The sequence below is a fragment of the Lynx rufus genome, unplaced genomic scaffold (genome assembly GCF_022079265.1).
Source record: "Lynx rufus isolate CCGP_SWC_20201006 ecotype Redwood Valley unplaced genomic scaffold, mLynRuf1.p SCAF_9, whole genome shotgun sequence".
NCBI classification, from domain to species: domain Eukaryota; kingdom Metazoa; phylum Chordata; class Mammalia; order Carnivora; family Felidae; genus Lynx; species Lynx rufus.
This window is the reverse complement of record NW_025814897.1, coordinates 8,779,098-8,795,329: the sequence shown is the minus strand read 5'-3', so window position 1 is coordinate 8,795,329 and position 16,232 is coordinate 8,779,098. Positions and strand designations below refer to the sequence as shown.

Genomic DNA, 16,232 nt, shown 5'->3' with positions numbered 1-16,232 from the left:
GGGGGTTTTTTGTTTGTTTGTTTGTTTTTTAAACAAGGCTAATGATATTAAGTTCGGGGGAAATGCTCAGAAATCCTTGCCATAAATTCCCAGGAAAGGATAGAGATCTACAGACTGTTGCTCCTTTCCTTTCATGTAATTTGAGTGTTTGCCAACAGGAAAAAGATCATTTTGCACACCTGTGCGCCTGTATCTTATACTAAGATTTTGTTGGGGCGCCTGGGTGGCTCTGTCGGTTAGGCATCTGATTCTTGATTTCAGGTCAGGCCATGATCTCAGGGTTCACAGGTTCCAGCCCCGTGTCAGGCTCCGTGCTGTCTGCACTTGTGATTCTCTCTCACCCTCTCTCTCAAAATAAACAAATTAACTTAAAAAAATCATTTTGTAGAGATATTATGATGCTGACAAGACAGATTGCCCACCCTGACCTAATGCCTTTCCCCCCAAAATCCAGAGGATAACGGTATTAAAATATTATATATTAAAAATGTGAAACTATATATAAATATAAAATTTAATTTTCTAAAGTTTGATGTAGCATAGCCTGTAATACAGTATACCAACAGAGAACCAATAAACATGACAGGAATACATATAGATTTATGTGAACATGATCAGGATCTCCCAATTTGAATACTTTTCCTCAAAAGAGACATATGAAGTAGATGATACAGCAGAAAAAAACCAAGGTGTGAGGTAATAAACTAGGTAAACTTGATCAGAGAGGTAGAACTGCCCCCTAGTGATGAAATATTACAATGCACTCTGAAAACTTAAAAGATCCTCCGAAAGCTCTAGATCTTATAAACGTTGGAAATAAGCAAGCTTATAAATAAATGTGCTCCTTCCAAAATTTACCCATTTTCCTTTTTACTCAGTTATTCACTCATTACTTCATATTTAATGAGGAATAAAACAGGAGGAAGTTGTTATAAAGAAATATATAATGAATGAATCATGATGCGTGCTATGAAAGAAACAAATAGGACAATAGGGTGCCGTGATGGAGAATGACGGGTTCGGGGCAGCAGGAGGAATCCTACTGGGTGGTTGGGCAAAGCCTCACTGAGGAAGTAACATAGAAACTGAGACTAGATGGATGAAAATCCGTGTACAGGAGAAAGGAGAGAGGGAGGTGTCCCAGGCAGAGAAAAATGTAAAGTGTGTATGAAGTCTCAAAGTAAAAATTCTGGGTGAGTTCCACTCTTGAGAGAAGGCCAGTGTGGTCAAAATGAGAGAGAGGATGATGAGAAATTCTGGAGAAGAAGAAGGGCATTGGGGCCTTTTAGGCTCAGGGTAAGGAATGTGGATTTTGTCCTGAGTGAAATGGGAAGTTATTCATGGTTTTAATCCGGGCACATGCCTGACGCGCGTTAGGACAAATCACCCCAAGTTCCGGGCTCAAGAGCAGAAGCAGGTAAGCACAGTTCCTAGTACACCGTGGCTAGCCAGCCCCAAGCAGTGCCTGCAGGGACGAGGGGAACAGGACACAATGGAGACATACTTTGGAGGCGCAAGTGACAGGAGCTCCTGATGGGACTGGAGGTAGGGACTGGGGGAGAAGGCAGAATAAAAGACACTATCCGGCTTCAGGCTTGAACAGTTGGGCGATGCTCACTGACAACAGTAAAGGCCCTAGGAAGAACAAGTTTCAGTGGGGGGAAGAAAATCAAAAGCTGTTTAGTTATGTTGACTTTAAAACATCTGTGCAATTTCCAAGAAGGGACGTGAAGCAGAAAGTTGGATGTTTAAGTCCAGGGCTCAGAGGAGAAGTGAGTTAAAAATGGAAATGTAACAATTTATGGGCATCTACATGGGATTTAAAGTCACAGAAGGGATGAGATCACCTTGGGAGAAGTTGCTAAGAAATCTGTCTACTTGGTCAGGCTCATTTGAGTAGGACTTATAATAAGAGCTATATTTAAAGGGTCTCAACTTTAGGAGTTAATGAAATAGCTGCCCACATAAAGCTGTTATAATGAGTTCTTCTTTATAAAAATAACATTTTTTTCAGTTCATTTTATTTAAGTTTAAGGTTTTTAAGTTTATTTATTTATTTTTGAGAGAGAGAGAGAGAGAGAGAGAGAGTGCAAGTGGGGGGTAGGGGCTGAGAGAGAGGGACAGAGAATTCCAAGCAGGCTCCACACTGTCAGCAAGGAGCCCACCCCAGAGCTTGAACCCACAAACCGTGAGATCGTGACGTGAGCTGAAATCAAGAATTGGCCCAAATGACTCAGCAGCCCAGGTGTCCTAACATTTCAGACTTCTTGACCTCATTGCTTTCATCTTTATTCTACAAAGTGGCTTAGGCTTAACTCTTATCTTTTGTGAACCTAGTTTAGGTAGGTTATATTTACATGCCAAAATTTCTGGACATGTTAGATCATTAATCTTTAAAGCTTCTCTTCTGAGACTACATAAGTGGACGCATAATTCTCATCAAATGACTAAAACTTGTGTGGGCATTAAATTTTTATATTCCTAGGGTATTAAGGAGAAAAAAGATTCTTCTAGTGATTATCTTGGTGGGATGAGATTATGGGAAACAGTTTTTAATGTATTTAAAATTTTTCTATGATGAAAAATGAGCCTGTATTAATCACTATGTTAACAATAATAGCTGATGTTTACTTTAAGCAGTTGCTTAGATTAATTCATTTCATCGTCACAGCAGCTTCATAAGGTAGATACATTATTCCCATTTTACGCTCAAAAAGACAAGGTGTGAAGGAGGTGAGGTACCTAACCCAAGGTCACAAAGCTGGAAAAGTGGTAGATCTGAGACTCAAACCTTCACAGGAAGACTCCATTCTTAACATTCCAACTAAAGCCTTTCCAAAAAAACCCTTTTTAAAATTGTGACTCACAGTATGAATTTCTATTCTACACCATGACCCAGGACACATATACTTTATAAAAAAGCTAAACAAATAGTTCATGAAATAATACCCGTGCGAAAGATGGTGTGCTTTTATATATTCTGTTCTTTCTGATTTCCTTAAAATCTTGCTGGGAGCTACCCAATTGGTTTCACAATCCACTAACGGTTGGAATATGCAGTTTGAAAAACACTTTAGTACAATACATACTCATTAATGATGAAATATTTTAAAAATTTTCAAAAGATACTTTGATCACAATGACTATGTGCAGTAAGACCATAATACTTAGGCTTTCTTTAATTTAGAAAGAATTAGTGGAAAGCAACTCATGAAAATCATTGACAGCAAATAGAGTATTCAGAATGCTTTCAGAAAAACGTGGCTTCAAGTAAGAGGCTGAAAATCATTTAACTAAATGTTTAAAATTAGTTTTCATTTTTATGATTTTTTTTTTTTTGGTCAAATAGCACATTTAGAGAGATTTTGCTAACCAAGAAAATAAACAATACCTCATCAGAAAAACAGGCAAATAATTTGAGCAAACAACTTATAAAACAAACTTTACCAGGTAATTCTATCCCTAGTAATTTATTGCAAGGAGATTATAAACCACATACCTAAAAAAGTATTTCTGGGCACCTGGGTGGCGCAGTCGGTTAAGCGTCCGACTTCAGCCAGGTCACGATCTCGCGCTCCGTGAGTTCGAGCCCCGCGTCAGGCTCTGGGCTGATGGCTCAGAGCCTGGAGCCTGTTTCCGATTCTGTGTGTCTCTCTCTCTCTGCCCCTCCCCCGTTCATGCTCTGTCTCTCTCTGTCCCAAAAAAATAAAAAAACGTTGAAAAAAAATAAAATAAATTCCTAACTGTAGTTTAAAAAAAAAAAAAAAAGAAAGTATTTCTGAGGATGTTCGCCTTTAAGTTATTTAGAATACTGAAAACTGGAAGCCACCTAAATGTCCAAAGAAATGGATTAAATAAATCATGGTATATCTATATGAAAGAAAACTATAGAGACATTTTAAATGATGTTTACAAAAGTATATTTAGTGTCAGATATTCTCTCCTGGTACGTTCAATGGGGGGAAAAACACACTTAAAACCAATGATCTTTTTTTTTTTTTTTTTTATCCCAGGGACACTACTCCCAAAATTCTCACGTAATTCAAAACTCAGGTCTAGACTAATTTTGTCAAGGGAATAAAGGCAGAAAGGGGCGGGGCGGGAGCGCGGGCCACCTCCGCATTTCCGGCCCCGCCCACCTAGACAGGAAGCGGGCCTGCCTGCTGAGGTCCAGGACGCATGGCACCCACCTGCTTCTCCAGCACCAGTCTGGATTTCCCGGAGATTTTTGTGAGCTTAAAAATATTTTTGCTTTTAAAATCCTATTTTCTAAGCACCTATAGCGTATCCATTCCTAAATTAACAGCACACACTGTCAGGGGGATGGTTCAACCGTCAGGGCATCAGGTCACATTTAACTTCTATCCCAAAGTTACTGGTTTGGGGAAGGGCGGTTATTTCAGCACTACACCATCACCTGATGAGTCAGTGCATGGTCCACCTGCTCTGGTCAGAGATTAGGAAACACTTTTTTAAGTAGGCTTGGCGCCCAGCATGGAGCCCAATGTGAGGCTTGAACCCAAGACCCTGAGATCAACGCTTGAGCTGAGATCAAGAGTCACAGGCTTAAGCGACTGAGCTGCCCAGGGCCCCAGGAAACATTTCTATCTATCTATCTATCTGCTAACGTGGCTCCCCCATAATGGCATTAGCACAAACATAGTCTACAATTCACCATGACTGTCAGTTTCAAAATTAAGTGAATCTCTTCACATTTTAAAAATGTGGGCACCTGGGTGGGTCAGTCGGTTAAGGGTCTGACTCTTGATTTTAGCTCAGGTCACCATCTCAGTTTTTGGGAGTTTGAGCCCCGCATCAGGCTCTATGCTGACCAAGCCTGCTTGAGATTGCACCTCTCTCTCTGCCCCTCCCTTGCTGGCGCTCTCTCGGTCCCTCTCAAAATAAATAAACTTAACAACAACAACAATAAATGTGGATAGATTCACACAATTTCAAACATGATACAGAATATGCAACTTTAATATTTTCCTATCACCCTTATTTCATGTCATTCATGTTTGCATAAAATGTCACCACAAGATGGGTTTTAAAAAGCACATGGGGCGCCTGGGTGGCGCAGTCGGTTAAGTGTCTGACTTCAGCCAGGTCACGATCTCGCGCTCCGTGAGTTCGAGCCCCGCGTCAGGCTCTGGGCTGATGGCTCGGAGCCTGGAGCCTGTTTCTGATTCTGTGTCTCCCTCTCTCTCTGCCCCTCCCCCGTTCATGCTCTGTCTCTCTCTGTCCCAAAAATAAATAAACGTTGAAAAAAAAATTTTTTTTAAATAATAAAAAAATTAATAAATAAAAAGCACAGAAATGTGGGCACCTGGGTGGCTCAGTCCGGTAGGCTTACGACTCTATTTTGGCTCAGGTCATGATCTCACAGTTCATGAGTTTGAGCCCCACATGGGATTCTTTCTCCCTCTCTCTCTGCTCCTCCCCGCCCCCCCCCAAATAAACAAACTAAACTAAAAAGAAAAAAGCATGGAAAGTTATTAGTGGTTATGGAGAGTAGAATAATGGATGAATTTTATTTTACATGCTTATTAAAATTTCCAAAGTTTTCTACAATGAATAACATGCACTGATGTTTTTAATCAGGAAAAATATTACTTTCTGTATTTATACAGATTTTATTTTTACCCCAATTTTTTACTTGTAGTAAAAAATACATACCATAAAATCTACCATCACTAGCCACTTTTAAGTATACGATTCAGCGGCATTAAGTACAATCATTATGTTGTACAAGCATCACCACCGTCTATTTCCAGAAGACACTCAACATCCCAAACAGGTTCTTCCCTTCCGTTAGTCTCTGGGAACCTCTGGTCTACTTTGTCTCTATGAATATCCCTGTTCTAGGTACCTCACGTGCGAAGAATCAGAGAGTATTTGTCCTTCTGTGTCTGGCTTATTTCACTTACACAATGTTTTCCAGGTTCCTCTACACTGCAGCATGTGTCAGAATCTCATTTCTTTTAACGGTTAAATAATACTCCCTTATATGTATATACCTCATCTTGTTCCTCCATCCATCTGTTGATGGACAGTTGAGTAGATTTCTACCTCTGGGGTACTGGGAATGATGCTGCTATGAGCAATGAGGTACAACATGTCTGAGTCTCTGCTTTCAGTTCTTTTGAAGCTCTACCTAGGAATTCAACTGCGGGACCACATAGTAATTCTGTGTTTAACTATTAGCGGCCCTGCCAAACTGTTCTCCACGGCGGCTGCACCATGGTACATTCCCACCAGCCATGCATCTGGCCTCCAGTTTCTCCTCATCTCTGTCAACACTTGTCATTCTCTCATTTTTCTGATAATAGTCATCCTCGTGGATGTGAAGCAGTATCTCACCATGTATACAGATTTTTATATAATAAAATAGACTAATGCAAACATTTCTAACACTTTTTTCATGTCACATATTATTCCGAAGAAACATACTTTTTTTTTCAATGTATGAAATTTATTGTCAGATTGGTTTCCATACAACACCCAGTGCTCATCCCAAAAGGTGCCCTCCTCAATACCCATCACCCACCATCCCCTCCCTCCCACCCCCCATCAACCCTCAGTTTGTCCTCAGTTTTTAAGAGTCTCTTATGCTTTGGCTCTCTCCCACTCTAACCTCTTTTTTTTTCTTTCTTCCCCTCCCCCATGGGTTTCTGTTAAGTTTCTCGGATCCACATAAGAGTGAAAACATATGGTATCTGTCTTTCTCTGTATGGCTTATTTCACTTAGCATCACACTCTCCAGTTCCATCCACGTTGCTACAAAGGGCCATATTTCATTCTTTCTCATTGCCACGTAGTACTCCATTGTGTATATAAACCACAATTTCTTTATCCATTCATCAGTTGATGGACATTTAGGCGCTTTCCATAATTTGGCTATTGTTGAGAGTGCTGCTATAAACATTGGGGTACAAGTGCCCCTATGCATCAGCACTCCTGTATCCCTTGGGTAAATTCCTAGCAGTGCTACTGCTGGGTCATAGGGTAGGTCTATTTTTAATTTTCTGAGGAACCTCCACACTGTTTTCCAGAGCGGCTGCACCAGTTTGCACTCCCACCAACAGTGCAAGAGGGTTCCCGTTTCTCCACATCCTCTCCAGCATCTATAGTCTCCTGATTTGTTCATTTTGGCCACTCTGACTGGCGTGAGGTGATATCTGAGTGTGGTTTTGATTTGTACTTCCGTGATGAGGAGCGACGTTGAGCATCTTTTCATATGCCTGTTGGCCATCTGGATGTCTTCTTTAGAGAAGTGTCTATTCATGTTTTCTGCCCATTTCACTGGGTTATTTGTTTTTTGGGGTGTGGAGTTTGGTGAGCTCTTTATAGATTTTGGATACTAGCCCTTTGTCCGACATGTCATTTGCAAATATCTTTTCCCATTCCGTTGGTTGCCTTTGAGTTTTGTTGGTTGTTTCCTTTGCAGTGCAGAAGCTTTTTATCTTCATAAGGTCCCAGTAGTTCATTTTTCCTTTTAATTCCCTTGCCTTTGGGGATGAAGACACATATTAACTTAACCATTATAAAAGTCCTATGAAGTGAGTATTATTATTAACTCCACTTGACAGATAATGAAAGTGAGGCAGAGGGGAGGTCAGTGACTTACTCAAGGTATTAAAGTAAGTCACTACAGGAAAAGTTACAATACAGGGAAAAGTGGAATGAAAATGAAAAACTCACAATCAGATCAAGAAGAGACAACCAGCACTGAATGCCTTCTAAGACTGTTTTCAGTACATTCTGAAAAATCAAAAGCAACTAAATACATTTGTCTTTTTCACTTATAAACATCTACCTGTGTTATTATAAATACATTGTGAATGTTATTTGTAACGGACACATACTGTAATTTAAAAATGCCATCCTGGACTTAAACAATTCCCATTATGAGACATTTAGGTTGTCTCCTCTAATTTTTTTCTTAGATACATTTTTCAAATAGGTGACGAGCCAACAGCCTCTTCCGTGCTGTCCTGCCGGCTGCTTCCCTTATCCTGTATTCAATAAACTTGTATCTCCTTTAAAAGCGAATTGATTAAATAAAAATAAAATAGGTAACGCATTCACACCATCCAAAACTCAGAAAGTATAAAAAGTGTTATAATGAAAATCTCCCTCCTACCAACAGGTAACCACTGATCTTTGTTTTTAAGACTCCTTCCAGAGACTTTTTCTAACACGGCCATATAATATCCCGCTGTGTAACGACACACCAGCCCTCCACTGATGGGCATTCGGTTGTTTCAGACTTTTTGCTGTTACAAGTATCTCTGCAGTGAAGAGCCCAATACACATGCCTCGTATATACAACTGCCTCTGTGGAGACATGTAGAAAAATAGATGCATGGGTCGCAGCCTCCACGTCAGCTTTCTCAGAACTCAAAAGATCAACTTTCTCAAGGACACGAACAGTGTTATTTCATCTATGTATCCTCGCTCAGACCGGTAATGGCCTCCACAGTCAGCCGTAAAGATGACAAAGACACAGTTCTGTCACGTAAGTTTCCTTCGGCACTGTGAACTTTTATACTGGCTGATGCTACGTCTTTGCCTTCTAAGTCCAATACCTGGGCCTCCTCGGGGGAGTTTCTATAGACTATTTTTGTTCCTGAGTACGAGCCACACTTTCCCATTTCTCTGGATGTCTTGAATTTTTTTTCATTGCAGGTGGACACTGTGCCTAATAAAATGTGGCGACCAGGGAAATCAGGATTCCAACCCTGTGCCTGTTGTTATTTGTTTCTCCAGTGACTTTCCTGTTCTAATGCTCCAAAGTCTGTTTCCCCCGTCGTGTATGGCCTCTGAAGTCTCTGCTCGGTTAGCTCAGCGGTCAGCCAGATGACTGGACAGGGTTTCCTTCAATGCATTGAATCACTAACTCTTCCACACCTTTTGCTGACGAGCTTGGCGTGTGACTCAGTGCTCCTTCAACGTTCAGTCCCCGCACGGGACTCCAGGTTAGCCAGGGATGAGAGGCCAGGGCCCTGACACATCTTTCCTGCAGGGTCGCACGTCGGGCATGGCCGTCTAGATCCCCAGCACAGTCCAAAGCCCACTACAGACATCTCATTCCTCAGATCTTCCTTTTAAATTTTTGGCCAGGCTCCAGTTTGCCCAACTGGTATCACAGCCTCAGCAGTTGTGTTAAACAACCGCACGTGACTGTTTTAGACTGAAGTCCTAGGGGTAGATCTTTTTCCAAGGAGCAATCTCTGAGGCAGGTCAGGTAGCTCCCTGGGCTGGAGCTTTTCTGGAAAGCTGTGAGACAAGTGACCACGGTCTGGAGATTGGACGTTCTGAGGGATTCAAGCCCCATGTGTCCCTCCAGTGGCCGCAAGGCTGCTGGGTTTCACAGCTACCGTAGTTCTGAAGCTGCGAAGTGTTAAGACTACTGTAGAACTGGGGATGAGAGGATGAGAGAAGGCCAAGTTTAAATGCCACGAGTCCTGCCATGCTTACCAGGGTCAGTACTGTGCTAAGCACTTCATTTCGAATATCCCGTTTCACCTCTAACAACCCGATGAGGTTAGAACTATTATAATCCTAGTTTATAGAAGAGGAAACTGAGGCATGCAGACTTTCAAGTGGCTTGCTCCCGGTCTCACAGCTAGTAAGAGATAGGAACCATAATCGGTCTGATTCCAGAGTCTTATTCTCAATGACTATGCTTGTACTACTTTTCATCTGTGAGAGAATAATCCAGAGAAACTAGGTTTAGTTAAAAGTGTAGCTGGAAACAAAACAAAACAAAACAAAAGGGGGCGCCTGGGTGGCTCAGTCGGTTGGGCATCCGACTTCGGCTCAGGTCATGATCTTGCGGTCCGTGAGTTCGAGCCCTGCATTGGGCTCTGTGCTGACAGCTCAGAGCCTGGAGCCTGCTTCAGATTCTGTGTCTCCCTCTCTCTCTCCCCCTCCCCTGCTTGTGCTTTCTCTCTCTCTCAAAGGTAAATAAACATTAAAAAAAAAAATTTGAGCACCTGGGTGGTTCAGTTGGTTGAGCATCCAACTTCGGCTCAGGTCATGATCTCGCAATTTGTGAGTTAGAGCCTCGTGTCAGGCTCTGTGCTGACGGCTCAGAGCCTGGAGCCTGCTTCGGATTCCATCTCCTTCTCTCTCTGCCCCTCCCCCACTTGTGCTCTATCTCTATCAAAAAAAAAATTTTTTTAAGTGTAGCTGAATATGAATGCATGAGGAAGATCAATTATAGATAAATTTTATAGAATATGTATTATACTTAAATTTTCTTTTAAGTATTTTCATTTCTTTTAAATGAATTCTTTCCCTAAATTAGTCATTCTTAACTATGGTGTGGATCTGAACCATGTGGAACTTTGTAAAAATATACCTACACAACTCCCCTCTCTCCCTGTACTATTTATGATGAAACGCAGATGTGTGCACTTTTAAAAGTTCTGTAGAGATTCTGAAACTCAACCCCAGCCAAGAATCACTGCATGAGACTCAAAAACTCCTTAAAATTAGAACCGTATCAACTATTTCACCACCTAATTTCTGTGACAGGTGTTCACACAGGAAAGATGCTTCTTAGGGGAAATGGCATAAAGGAAAAAGCAGACCTTTGGGAGTTAAGAGACTTGAGTTTGAGTGCTGGACCTCTCACTCGCTCCTTGTACGACCCAGGGAAAATTAACTTCTCTGAACCTTAGTTTCTTCATCTATAAAATGGAAGTTTAAAAAACAAGTCTACAAGAACAGGTAACAAAGGTTGGAATGTACTATGCGTGCAAATGGTCGTTGTCATGATTAACCCTGACTTAGATTTAGAAATTCAGCAAATGTTATTCACTATCAGCTCTGGACAAAACCAACTCTGTGAGCTCCCTGAGTAAGAGCTCACAATCTAACACACGAGTACGGGAGAGGGGCATTCTCCCTAAAAAGGCAAACTGTGATGAGCATTGACACATATATTTATTATATGATGGGAAAACGGTGGAAGAGAAATAGTTCTGTGCTGGAAAAGGCCCCTAAAAGTGTAATGTGAACCGTGCCTAGAACGAATGAGAGTCAGACAGGCACAATCATAGTCTGCTTTGCTGCAAACCAGTGGTTCTCTAACATACAGCAAAGTCACACGAGGACTTGTGAAAACACACACTGCTGGGTGCTACCGCAAACACTCTGATTCAGCAGATCTGGAGTGGGGTTTGAGGATCTGCATCTCCCAAGTGACACGGATGCTAACACTGAGAACCACCACTCCAGACAGAGAGAGTACTTGAGCAAAAGTGACAGCTGACAGAACGGGTATCCCTGACCTAGAAGATAGCAGTTTCTGGGACACAGGCTTTGTGTGAGTGGTTACAGAATATGGTCAGAAATCTAGAAATAAAAACTTTCTAAATAAAATACGTCCTTCTCTAACAAGAGGGAGATAAACTGCACATCCGAGGAAGGGGAACAGACATTCGAGACTCTGTGTGGTGACGGAGGTTAAGTGGACATGTGGCGGTGGCCATCTGTCAATATATACAAATATCAAATCAATACGTTGTACACCTAAAAGTAATATGTTAAATGGCAATTATAGCTCAATAAAACAAAATAGAAGAGTACGTAAAATAAAACTCACTTAAAAGATGCATAAGCTCAATCGATACAAGAAAACACCAGTCAAACCCAAATTGAGGGAAATTTTATAAAACAACATACCACTACTTGTCAAAAGTGTCAAGGCTGTGAAAAACGAAAAAGAGTAAGGAAATGTCACAGACTGAAAGAGTTTACGGACGTATGATAACTAAATGTAATGAAGTCTCCTGGATTGAATCCCAAAACAGAAAGATATTCATGGGAAAACTAGGAAAATTTCATGAAGTCTATAGTTTTTTAGTTATTGCACCAACATTACTTTCTGGGTTTTGATTATTACACCATAGTTCTGTAAACTGTTAACAGTAGAAGAAGCTGAATGAAGATTGTATCGGAAAGTTCTGTACCGTTTTTGCAACCTTTCTGTACATCTAAGGATTGTGCAAATACAAAGTTAAAAAAAAAAAAAAAACTAAGTCAAAACTAACTACTCCTCTGTGATAGGACATTTAACATCCGTAACCTGGTACCTTTCAACTCCACTTGCTACTCCCAGCTTTGCGTCACACAGGTCATCAGTAAGGTAATGAGGCAAGAAACTTTGGGGTAAAGGGTTAATTAAATGTACAAAGGACAGAAACAGTGTCACTCATTCTTTATAAAAGAGAATGTAACACTAACACATCCTGAATTTTAGTATTTATCTTAGTATGCTAGACATTAAAATTCTGCAAAAAAAAAAAAAATTTGAAACCTATTGAATGGTTTCATTTACGAATTTTAACGAATGTTTCATACTCACCAAAGCCATCAATATCTAGGTTATTCTCAACCACAACATCTAGTAGAGAGTCACCGACTTTCCCTTTGGCTGTCAATGTCTCCCCATCACGGTTTACAAAGTGGACTGTTATTTTATCTTCTGAGCTGGAAAAGGAAGTAGTCCTTTATTATTTTTAGTAATTTTAAAAGATACTTTAAAGGAATTGTTTTAGGAACTTGTCAAAAACATGGGGGGGTGTGTATGTGAATGCATGCATGCAAATATGCTTTTTATAGTATTCTTTCCTTTCTACAGTTTAGAGAAGGCATCACAAATCAGAGGCATGTCTATCTACCCATTTACCAGAACGGAAGCTCTACCGCCCTACAGGAAAGGGCAACTATATTACTGTCAAGGCCACCCATTGTGTCCCCCCAGGGGTTACAGCCATCGGTTGAGTCCTGTGACAACACGTAGCAACCATCCTTAGTCATGAAGTCCATTTTACTCTCACACGGCTCCCTGAAAAGCGTCATCTGTATGTAGCATCCCTAGAAGACGACACCGTGAGATCATTCTGCTATCGGTAGGGTAACAGCTGTGCGGGTGTCTGAGAGGCAGCAGTCTGTTTTCGGAGATTTACACATCTCATTTTGGTCCACATCATGTACTCAAAACTCAAAGAGGCTACGACAGGTTTTTGTTTGTTTGAATCGATGGGAAGATAAATATGATGCCTCCTTGTGTGTTTTATTATAGGATATTATATTACCCAATAGAGTCAGCGGACTTGAATTTCTTTCCCTTCTCATAAACATCACTCCAAAATCTGGGAAAAGAAATGATAGTAGCAACGAGATGCCTGTCATCCACCATTGGTCATTTTAATTTTGACCTCACATTTGAAAAGATGTACTTTAGCTTAAATTAATTAGTTGCAATTTTCACTACTGCCAATAGAGGGTAATAATCCATCAAAGAAAACTTTAATGTAGGTAAAACTAGAATTATATAATTTCAGAGCTGTAAATATATTGCAAATTATCAGGTCAAATTATCTTATTTTAGAAATGAGGCAACTAAAGCCCCTTTCAGATAATGGCCTCCTTGATAATTCAATGCTGAAAAAAGGAGAATTCTATGAATTAAAAAGTATTGCTTATGTGTGTGTGTATGTGAGAGAGAGAGAGAGAGAGAGAGAGAGAGAGAATGGCTCTCCAGAAGGGCCTGTGCTCTCCAACTTCTTTTCAAAGCAAAAAACAAAAAAACAAAAACAAAAACAAAAAAAAACCTTTAGAAGCTCACAGCACTGAAATGTCTTTTACATCAAACTCCTCTTCCATAAAATCAGGGTAACATTTATGTTCTAGTTTTGATTATGTACGCAAAATACCTAGAGCTCAACAAACACTGATTAATAACTTTTATTTAAAACTTCAGTCATTTTTAATTTTTTTTTAATGTTTATTTATTTTTGAGAAAGAGAAAGAGAGACAGAGCCTGACATGGGGCTTGAACCCACCAAGCTAAGCAGAAGCTGATGCTTAACCAACTTACCCACCCAGGCGCCCCAGCTTCAGTCCTTTTGTTGCTAAGAAGCAACTGCTATGAATTAGAGGTGTACAGTCCCAGAAAAAAATTCTGCACAGTAAGAGAAATAATAGGTTTGTCAAAGGAGCGGAGAGGAAGCAGAAATGAGAGAGGAAAGGTAATCCTGCAGTTGAAAGCGTATGGAATGTGAGAATCAGAAGATGTAGATTCTAGCTCTGGGTCTGACATACACACATTAGATGACCAGGGGAAGCCACTGCCTTATGGGTAAGATGGGGACTGTGACTTCACCAAGCTGGTGAAGGAGAATCAAAGGTACATTAGTGGAAACACTGTGTTTCTTAAAGCATTACACACATGTACTTTACCCAAATAACTTTATCCATTTGCTATTAATAATTGGTATTGGTGGGTTTTAGGTTTCCCCCCCCCCCAATTCCAGGAACTAGCAACAAGCTTTTAGCTGTTCCCAAGGAGAAGATTTCACGCACTGAGAAATAAACACAATCCTTCTAAATCTTCTACCAACATCAATTCATCAGCGCAAACAACTATTTTCTTCACTTGTTACCTTTTACTACTGCCATTTCTTCTGCTCAACCACAGCCGATATTTTAACAAAGCTGTCTGGGGTTGCGGTGGTACAGTTCCTAACAGACTTCTCATAGGGAGGGAAGTTATTATAGCTGCTGATGCCTACCTTTTCACCATATAGGGAGGGTGGCCTGAGGCCGTTGGTCCAAGAAAAGGGTCTGGCCCATTCTGGGGCTCCCTACTTCCATAGCCTCCTTAACTCTTCCTAATGACCCTGTGGGCTAAAGAACTGTCAACCCTCATGGTGCTCAAGGAAACAAACTAAAACTGCTTGACTTCTGTTCCTAGTTTGCCAGCTACTTAATATATTTTCATTTCCCACCTCAACTACCTCCCAGGATTTTCTTAAGTGTGAAATGCAGCAATTGTTGTGAAAGCCCTTTGAAGCCTCAATCACTACAAAATAGGAAGTATTATGTTGGAGTATTTTGGAGCAAAAGCCTTTTTTCTCGCCCCCCAACTCTCAATTATTGATAACTTAGCCATACAGTTTCTAGGCTGTTCTGTCCCGTGCAACTCTGTGCACTAACAGAGATGTTCTACACCTGCAATGTCCAATAGAGTAGCCACTGGCCACACGTGGCTGTCGAGTACTTGAAATGCAGCCAGCACAACTGGGATACCGACTCTTTTAAATGTATTTAACTGATGTTATCTTAAACTTAAATGTGGTTGGTTGTAACCATAGTGGAAAACACAAGTCTGAGAGAGTAAGAGGTGAAAGATCTAGTTGTTAGTTCCAACGTGTGTGATACAAAGCACAAGGCCATCAACTGAAACTGTGCCAATGAGGAGGAAAGCAGGATTAGGAGGGAACAGAACAGATGTGCTTCCCTTTAAGACAACCTGATATATCCAAGTTCAAGCTTGATATATGCAGGGGAGATAACTGCCATTTACAAAAGCATTTAAGTTCCCTTGAAATACTAGGTTCGTGAATAAGTTCAATATATGTTGTCCCAATGTATACACAGTGTTTTTTTTTTTCCAAGAAAGCATCCATTGTACAAAAACATCCACGTAGAGAGGTAGAGGCAGGGAGTGTCAAATAAACAGGGACAAATAAATCCAGCTTGCCTTCTCCGTTATCTCCCTCACACTTCATGCAACAAAAATTTATTGAGCATGCACTACATAACAGTATTAATGGGGAAAAGATAATTAAGTCTTAGACCCCATTCTCAGGGACCTTATCAAGAAGAAACTAGAAAAGGCAGCATACAAATCCAAAACTGTCTCCCTCCAGTTCTTGCTTCCCACTACATGACAGCAAGGAGTCAGAGAACGGTCCAGAGATCTGCATTATGTAAGGCTCCACGGCACTCTGAAATTATGAGCAAATTTTATTCCCATTGTATCTAAAGGGATTGTGTCTTTGAAAAACAAATATACCCAAGAATACAAATCTTCAAAATATTTTGGGGAAAAATTTTTTTACATCACTTTCAACGTTTAATACAAAACACAACACTGTGGGCCTTAGCAGCTGCTGCCAACAGGTGGCATCTACTGAGCCCTCACCATATGCCAGACACAAGACCACCTCTATTATCTGTACTATCGTATTCTTCAAATAACCCTATGAGGCCTATGCTTGACTTATGCTCCATTTATAAATGGGGAAACTGAGGTTTATAGTGATGGAGGACGTGAGGCATTAAGTGCCCAAGCCTAGTTTAAAACCCGGCCTTGCCAGTGCGAGGCAAGGAGTTTTAGCCCCGCATCAGCTACAAGAGAGCATACAGGCAAT

General features: G+C 40.7%; 1 protein-coding gene across 1 annotated transcript in view; it reads right to left on the bottom strand.

The window, feature by feature from the left end:
* The window catches only part of FDX1 (ferredoxin 1), a 42,864-nt gene that overhangs the window by 25,736 nt on the left and 896 nt on the right, over window positions 1–16,232 (bottom strand). Inside the window, exon 2 of the mRNA XM_047071758.1 lies at window positions 12,377–12,501. Coding sequence (XP_046927714.1) covers window positions 12,377–12,501 — 125 coding nt within the window. The remainder of the gene's footprint in view (window positions 1–12,376; window positions 12,502–16,232) is intronic.